Source organism: Sinocyclocheilus anshuiensis, unplaced genomic scaffold (assembly GCF_001515605.1).
Source record: "Sinocyclocheilus anshuiensis isolate Anshui unplaced genomic scaffold, SAMN03320099.WGS_v1.1 scaffold1626, whole genome shotgun sequence".
Taxonomy (NCBI): Eukaryota; Metazoa; Chordata; class Actinopteri; order Cypriniformes; family Cyprinidae; genus Sinocyclocheilus; species Sinocyclocheilus anshuiensis.
This window is the reverse complement of record NW_015547254.1, coordinates 318,560-327,546: the sequence shown is the minus strand read 5'-3', so window position 1 is coordinate 327,546 and position 8,987 is coordinate 318,560. Positions and strand designations below refer to the sequence as shown.

Genomic DNA, 8,987 nt, shown 5'->3' with positions numbered 1-8,987 from the left:
TGTTAATCTAATGAATAACTGATTTGTTAAATCAAATGAAAAATTGTGTTTTTGATTGGTCCAGACGCTACAAGGGTGAGTAAATCAGTCAGTTATTTTCTATAGGCAGTCTGGTTAGTGACTAATGACTTTTGAACTCTCATTGCAGAGAGGACATAAACCAACATTCCCCCTAGTTCAGATAGGATCCCATATTCACATCCCTTTCAAATGGTCTCTCTCTATCACTCTTACTTTATTTTCCATAACGTCTGCGTTAATTTTCAGCTGACTCAGGCTTTAGTGAGTGTCTGTTCAGAGCAGGGTTGAACACTCGTTCTGAAGCTCCATCCTAGCCTTGTCTGTGGCCAGTCTGAGAGAGATGCAGGCTGGCGTGATGCCCGTTCTGGTTCTTGAGGGTGTCACTCAAGCCTCCCAAATCTGATCTCTTGTTAGGACGGTGCTGAAGGGGGAAAAGGATCGCTTAGATGGCATTTCCATCGTTCAGTCTTCTGTCTGACAGCAAGAGCCGCCTCCTCCTCACGGTCTGAGGTCTGTGGTAACAGGAGATAGAAAAGCTATAGCTGGATTAGCCTGGTTCAAGTTACCAGTCTTTTCCAACACAGAGATGCTATTTTGGTCAAATTTTGGTTATTTTTTAAATAACTTGCATATAAATATTAATAGTACTGTTTGTTTTCACTCTCATCATTTCCAAGATAAAAATATGAGTTGATTCTGTATCGTTCAAAATTGTATGAAATTCCTGTGGCTTGTTGCTCTGGTTTGTTGAGTTTGTATTGCGGAATGACATCTTGGTGGGTTGCTGAAATTGTGAGCAATTCATCAGAAGTTGTTGAGAGGTTGGTCAGTGTTCTTCACAGTGGCTACATTGTTACAGTGCTCGGTGTGAGATGATGTACTCATCACTGCCAGTCCCATGATTCTCACTGAAGACATCCAAAATCACCTAAACTTATTGTGAGGAGATGTTTTAACCCTCTAGTCTACCGCATGGTGTAGCCATATGGCAACATACTCTTTGTGTTCAATGTATAAGGTGTCAATTATAAGTAAGTACTGTGTTAAAGCTTATAATAGCACCAATTGAATCAACACAAACAACATTTCTGAGGAAAAATATTAATTATAAGTAAGCTTACACTTATTCTAAGTTAGATCCACTATTGTATGCTGTTGCCGTATGGCAACATATCACAAAGTACCTTAAAATAATATTTTTTTTCCACATTTTTTTTACAGCACTTCAAGTTAAGCCATTCTTAGAAAAGAAAAAGATTAAAATATTTTTTTCTATAGGTCTATCATAATGCGTGAGGTAGAGGGTTTTAATATATAGTTCCTGTTTTTATTCAGTCCGGGCTCATTGGAAAAATGTTTTTGTGGCAACATTTCTGAAAAATTATGTTTCATAGCACTTTCAAAGTAAAATGTTCTGTGAGTGGCACTAAAATTGTGTTCAGTTTTATTAAAAACAGTTGGAAGTGAATCTGACTTATTACATTGGTTGTTGTATGCATCACGGCAGTTAGGAAATTAGAAGGTTAACTAAATTATGAGGTAAATTATTATAACTAAATTATTCAGGTCAGTAAGATTTTTAAAATGTTTTTGAAAGTAATGTCTTATGCTCTTAACGGCTACATTTATTTGAATAAAAACTACTGTAAAAACAGCAATATTGTGAAAAATTACTGCAATTGAAAATAACTATTTTCTATTTTAATATATTTTAAAATGTAATTTATTCCTGTGATGCAAAGCTGAATTTTCAGCTTTATTACTCCAGTCTTCAGTGTCACATGGTCCTTCAAAAATCATTCTAATATGCTGATTTGGTGGTCAAGAAACAAACAAAAAAACAGTTGTGCTGCTTAATATTTTTGTGAAAATCGGGACACATTATTTTCAGGATTCTTTGATAAATAGAAAGTTCAAAGGAACAGCATTTATTTGAAATATATATCTTTGTAACTAATCACTTTACTGATAATTTTGATAAACGTAAAGGCACAATATGTAAGATTTTTTTATTAAAATATCCAAAAACCACTAGAACAGTGTTATATATTTTGCTGACTTGTGTACATACATTATCCCAAATGTTTCGAAGAATGTTTAAATCCAGAAAAATAAGCAATTTTAACTAGTGACACGGACCGTGTCTATAGTGTCATTGTGTCGCCTGCTAATGACGTCATAACCCCTCGATTTCCGGTTTTGTTTTGTAGAAAACATGGAAACGCCAAAGACGCTTTAATATGTTATGCGTTTTATTAGACCGGTGATGACCGCACAGAGTAGCATTATAACAGAACTTTCAAATGTATCTAGTATGATAAAACAGCGCTGCTTTACCCCACATACGCACGACCGGAAGGAGCGGAAGCCGTCGACTGTGGCATAATAAAAGCTCCGCTGCTTTCGAGCCATGTGTCGCGCTCGTTCAGCGGCCTCGTTTCGCTTTGGCGGCTTTCTGCCTCACCCTACTTCATACTATGACGTTAATAAATCTTTAATACATTAGCTCATTCACGGAGTCATCAAACTACGCCTTTGTTTCTTTGTTTGTTTTGAATACGTGCCCTCTAGCGGTGAAAACTTACATACTGTGCCTTTAACATCCTTACTGAATAAATGTATTCATTTCTTTAAAAAAAAAAAGAAAGAAAGAAAGAGAAAAAGTAACTAATCTGAAATATATTTTCATTGGATGAGAAAACAAGAAAGTCCGCTGGTGATGTTATTTAGTAGAATTCCGTCATTTTCATTCTTGCTCTCCATCTGAAAGGGAAAAAGGAGCATTTAAAATCTCTCTGAAGACATATCAGCAGAAACAGTGGCCCAATTTGGGAGGTGTGGTAAACAGTGCAGTAAAGACCGCAGAAGTGAAAGTCAACTGAGGGTAGATCTCTTTCCCCCCACCGCTCTGCTCTCTGCTGCCTGGCACTGTGGTGAACGTCCTCGGCCAAGTGCATACCAGCCGGCCTGGCCAGCAGCCCTGAGTCACCTCTTATTACATGAAAGCAGTATGCTGCGCTACAATGAGTTCAGCTTTAGGAACCAGAATGAGGAGCATTCATTATCATGTTGTGAAACCTAAATTCACTTCATATTTCATATACACTGACATTCAAAAGTTGGAGTCTTTTATGATGTTACAAGATGTTTTTATTTTAAATAAACACTGTTCTTTTGAACTTTCTATTCATCAAAGAATCCTGAAAAAAATCTAACATGGTTTCCACAAAATTATTAAGCAGTTTTTAACATTGATAATAATTGATAATAATAAAAAGTGTCTCTTAAGCGTCAAATCAGCGGGTTAGAATGATTTCTGAAGGATCATGTGACACTAAAGACTGGAGTAATGATACTGAAAATTCAGCTTTGCATCACAGGAATAAATTACATTTAAAAATATATTAAAATAGAAAACAATAGAAGTTTTCACAATATTACCTTTTCTATTGCATTTGATCAAATAAATGCAGCCTGGGTGAGCATAAGAGAATTCTTTCAAAAACAACGATTGATTTTAATTCTTACGTCATATAGCCAAGACATTTGTTTGCACTCTTTTATTTAATTTCAGTGATGCCAGTGAACATGATTTCATCTAGTCTCAATTTTCAAACGGAAAGAGCAAATGAATATGCTTCCCAGTTTGCCTAAATTGTGCTGAAAGTTGAAGACAATATTTTCATATATAAAATTTATCATTAATCATAATCATAAATCATATTTATATGATAATTAATCATAAATCTGTCATTTATATACATTCACGTCAGTTTATTTTGGGGGATTTTGTCTCTTTTTATTCCACAGATGTAGTAGAGAGTGACAGGAAATTCTTGAGGAGAGAGCACGGCATGCACTAAGTGCAAACTCACTAACCGCTGTGCGACAGCTCAAACCAGTTTAATGTCTTTCAGAAATGTTTCATATTGCCAGTTTTGAATTTGATACAGCTGACTAGGTATTGTTTTGGAAAAACAACCCCTTATCTCTTTTCAATTATTCCTAGTGGCACTAAAGGATTTTATTTATCCAAATGAACTGCATGAAAGCTTCTGAACTAGGTTTGGTGACTTTTGATTTGTGTTTAGCTGTAGGGTTTTACTCTATCCCAATAATAATCCACCTCCAAATAGACAAAATGTCACAAATTAAGTGCATTTTGAACTACATTTGCACTCTTTAGTCAGTCAGCCATATCTCCCTCATTATCCGATTACAATATATTTCCAGGTTTAAATACTTAAAAAAAAAAACAAACATGTTTTGCACTAGGCCAGGCAAATACGTCAATTTGGTGCATCCATCTTTTTTCCAGAATGATTTTTACGTGTATTGGTTTGGACACAGTGAGTACATATGTGGATGGATGTGAGTGTATTTTAAATAAGTTTATTCTGTCAATTCTGTGTAATTTTGGGTGACAATTAACAAGATCGATTGGACTTATAATGGCTTCTGAAAACAAACTTTGTTTACGGAGATAAAAAGTAAGACTGGTAATTCTGCTTGTTGTTAGTCACATAAAAGTCAGCTAAACTAATCTGTATAATTGTTTGGAGAGTCTGATATTTACTGTCCTTGCTCTCTTTAATTGTTTACTGGCCAGTGTTTTGTCTTGTGCATAATGATAACTCTAATGGAGCTTGGAAGCTAATGGTTAGCGCACGGCTTTGAATATCAATGTGCTTTTTACATGCTTCTTCTTCTGTCCTCTCACTTGGTTTGTCTTTTTCTCTTTTCACTTGCTGCCTCTCTGTCCCTTTCCTTTTCCTCTGTGGAGTTTTTAAAGAGATGCTGTCCAGATCGAAACCTCGTCCTTCCTGATCTAAAATAAGCCAACCTTGGGAGCAGAAGGGGAGGGCATAGCGGCATGCTCCAGTAGCTTCTGCCTTTCTCACTCTCAGATGGGCAGTGTTTGATATTGTTTTCAAGGCTGCTGTGAATGAAATAAACTTCTGTGCAGAAATGTATTATTATGTGTTCTGATGGTTTTTGTCAAACTTTATAGAGTGTTGCTTTAATGTTAATTATTTCTAGGGGTGGTGTTATAACTAAAAAGATATATTTTTAAAGGGGTCATATGATGTTGCTAAAAAGAACACAGCGCCTTCACGACATGGCGGCAGCAACAATACTACAGCGAGAATAAAAGTTACGCCTTCTTTCTTTGCGTGAACATTTGGGCGGCGTTATGCAAATCTTCCCACATCGTGACGTAGGTATGTGGGGGCGTGTTAGAACGAGCCGTTTTAGGTAGGCGTGGTTGACTCTTAACTTTTATGAAGAATATCTCTTTGGATTTGAGACTTTAGTCTTTGCAACTTTACAGATCTTCTTTATGCACCAAGAGCTTGTAACGCTTCAAAGAGAAAGGAAAAATTTAAATCGCATCATATGACCCCTTTAAACTATAAACTGTATATATACATCAATATTTTGCTCTGAAATGGCTTAAAATAATCATTTCAAATTGGAAGAAACATCATTTCAACCAAACCACCTTTTTTGACAAGTAGATACCAAATACTAAAACAAGTACAAACAAAATGTTTAATGTATTAAAATACAGCAAACAATCTAGTTAACAATAATCATATGAATCATATTTTCCACAGTTTTGGAATAATGAAGACAAGGAATTTAATCATTTGTACTTATATTTACCAATATAAATAATAAACAGCAATATTTTCCTATATTTTGTACTTGCATGAAGATTTATAAAGATTTACATTAGCCAGTGTTGTTATTTCTATTAAAAATGTAAACAAATATGTTAATTGAAATAAAATCTAAATATTGACAAACTTACTTTAAAACAAAAAAAAAACAATTAGATATGAAAAGCTGAAGTACTAAAATTGCTAAAACAAAAAAAAACTAAATAAAAATATTAAACAAAAACAAAAAATGACAAAAGCACATAACAAAATTACTAAAACTAAATTATGAAATGAAAACTGAAAATCTAAAAATAAAACATTCAAAATATTAATAAATATTAAAATAGTATATAAATAATTTGACATTTTTGTAATGGTGGCACAAATTAGTCATTGAATCAGAGATATGAATTGAATGCTATAAATCAGACTGTTAATAGCCAAAAATAAAAACACATTAAAATAGTTATTCTAAGTCATATTATTGCAAAATGCGCAATTTTGCTTGTTGCATTTACCGCCTTGCAAGCACTTCATTCTAGAAATGCAAATCTAGTTACTAGTTAAAATGTTTATTCTTGTCCTCTTTTCCAGGTGGATATACGTCGTAATTGTTCTGTTCATTTGTAAATTTGCTAATGAATTGTAAGATTGATATATATTTTCTCCTGTCTTCTCTCCTAGTGGAGAGGACTACTGCTGAGTTCTTTCTGCTGGAGGATGCAGCGCTGCACTTCACTTGTTTAATGGACAGGCATCTCTACCAGCCTCACCTGAGCGACGTGGACCTCGTGCTGGTGTCCCACCGTACGTTTTCCTCCCACAAGGACGTGCTGGGTGACCACATCCCCTACTTTCAGGCCCTCCTCTCCCAGAGTCAACCACTGCACCGCATAAACCTGGCCTTTGAGGTGCTGAGTATCCAAATCCTCAGCTTCATCTATATCTATATCTATATTTCCATCTTTGAAGTCCTACAGGTGGCCATTGTGCTCCAAATGAGTTCCTGCCACAAGCTACTTGGGTCCAATGAGATGGCAGACACAGACAGGCAAGGCAATGTCTCGTTCAGTCAGATGTACAAGATGAAGGAGCTTGAGAAGATGTACACACAAGGAAATGGTACATTCTCTTTGCTTGTAGAGGGCAGTGGTGTCAGTAGGGAAGTTACGCAGACACACTCATCTAGCGTCCACTCCAGCCCTCGAGCCAAACAGTTCTACAAAAAAGATGGCATTGGAGGGGGAGTGGCTAACGGAGGAGGGCGGGGCTTATGCACAATGGAGGGAGGAGTCGGTCTAAATGAAGTGGGATCCCAGGATAGTTCTGTCTCCTTTAACAGAGAGCAGATTATTGTGGAGGTCAATCTCAACAACCAGACTTTGAATGTTTCTAAAGGGTCTGACGGCAAGGGCGTCACCTTAAGTACCTCATCCTTCCTCGTTAACCGTCACGCCAATCTTCCCAATGCGGTGGAGGGTAAGGAACAGGATGATAATGAAGATGTTGGTGAGGACGAAGAAGAAGAGTATGAACACAGAAAGGAAGGGATGGAAAATTGCAGCGATGACGAGGACGATGAGGATGAAGAAGAGAATAATCTCGACATTCCAGAAACAGGACGGACCAGCGTGGAAAGACGGCGTGCCATGGACACCATCGCCATGAGACCGACGCTAAATGACACGACACTAAGGGAGGGGAGGAAGAGGAGTAAAGAGCAGGAGAGTCTGGGACAGAAGGTGAAGCTCGAAGAAAAGCAGCACTTTTCCTGCAAAAAGTGCCCTCGTGTTTTCAACAACCGCTGGTACTTGGAGAAGCACATGAACGTCACCCACAACCGCATGCAGATCTGCAATAAATGCGGCAAGCGCTTTTTACTTATATATATATATATATATTTTTTATTTTTTTTTTATGTCCATCAGAGTTATTATATTTAACTAAACTAAAACTGGAGCTACAATTAAAACTATATAAAAAAAAAACATTTTTGTTACTTGAAATAAAATAAAAGTTAACTGATAGCTTTGCTATCGCAAGAATAAATTACATTTTAAAATATATTTCAATAGAAAATAAATTTTTAATTGTAATAATATTTCACTATATTACTGTTTTATTGTATTTCTGATCAAATAAATGCAACTTTAGTGAGCATAAGAGACTTCTTTCAAAAACTGTAGAGGGCAGTGGTGTCAGTAGGGAAGTTACGCAGACACACTCATCTAGCGTCCACTCCAGCCCTCGAGCCAAACAGTTCTACAAAAAAGATGGCATTGGAGGGGGAGTGGCTAACGGAGGAGGGCGGGGCTTATGCACAATGGAGGGAGGAGTCGGTCTAAATGAAGTGGGATCCCAGGATAGTTCTGTCTCCTTTAACAGAGAGCAGATTATTGTGGAGGTCAATCTCAACAACCAGACTTTGAATGTTTCTAAAGGGTCTGACGGCAAGGGCGTCACCTTAAGTACCTCATCCTTCCTCGTTAACCGTCACGCCAATCTTCCCAATGCGGTGGAGGGTAAGGAACAGGATGATAATGAAGATGTTGGTGAGGACGAAGAAGAAGAGTATGAACACAGAAAGGAAGGGATGGAAAATTGCAGCGATGACGAGGACGATGAGGATGAAGAAGAGAATAATCTCGACATTCCAGAAACAGGACGGACCAGCGTGGAAAGACGGCGTGCCATGGACACCATCGCCATGAGACCGACGCTAAATGACACGACACTAAGGGAGGGGAGGAAGAGGAGTAAAGAGCAGGAGAGTCTGGGACAGAAGGTGAAGCTCGAAGAAAAGCAGCACTTTTCCTGCAAAAAGTGCCCTCGTGTTTTCAACAACCGCTGGTACTTGGAGAAGCACATGAACGTCACCCACAACCGCATGCAGATCTGCAATAAATGCGGCAAGCGCTTTTTACTGGAGAGCGAGTTGCTGCTACACCATCAGACAAACTGTGAGAAAAACATACAGGTACACACACTTGTCTGCATGTACACGTTAATAAGGTCAATCTTTAAGTCTTATTTTACACAAGCATTTGGTGCAAAGTCAGAGTTTGGTTTGTTTGCTTGGTGATTGATTCCTAATTATACAATAAAAAGAGAGACATGCAGGGATAGCAGGAGGGAGCAACAGTTAAATTGGACCCCGCCATCAAAACCGAGTGTGAAAACACTCTAATTTAAACACAAAACCCATTAGTAGGCCCACACAAAATTTGTGCACACAGAGCTGGGACACTCATTATTCACAAAGTTCCAATTTCATAGTTAAATTAACCAATTTGATTATAT

The 8,987-nt window shown here is 37.3% G+C and overlaps 1 protein-coding gene across 1 annotated transcript in view; it reads left to right on the top strand.

Annotated features, from left to right (window-relative positions):
- The window catches only part of LOC107701620 (zinc finger and BTB domain-containing protein 47-like), a 26,069-nt gene that overhangs the window by 10,924 nt on the left and 6,158 nt on the right, over positions 1 to 8,987 (top strand). Inside the window, exons 3-4 of the mRNA XM_016503662.1 lie at positions 6,372 to 7,553; positions 7,874 to 8,664. Of these exons, the coding sequence (XP_016359148.1) occupies positions 6,434 to 7,553; positions 7,874 to 8,664 (1,911 nt within the window). The 5' untranslated portion in view covers positions 6,372 to 6,433. The remainder of the gene's footprint in view (positions 1 to 6,371; positions 7,554 to 7,873; positions 8,665 to 8,987) is intronic.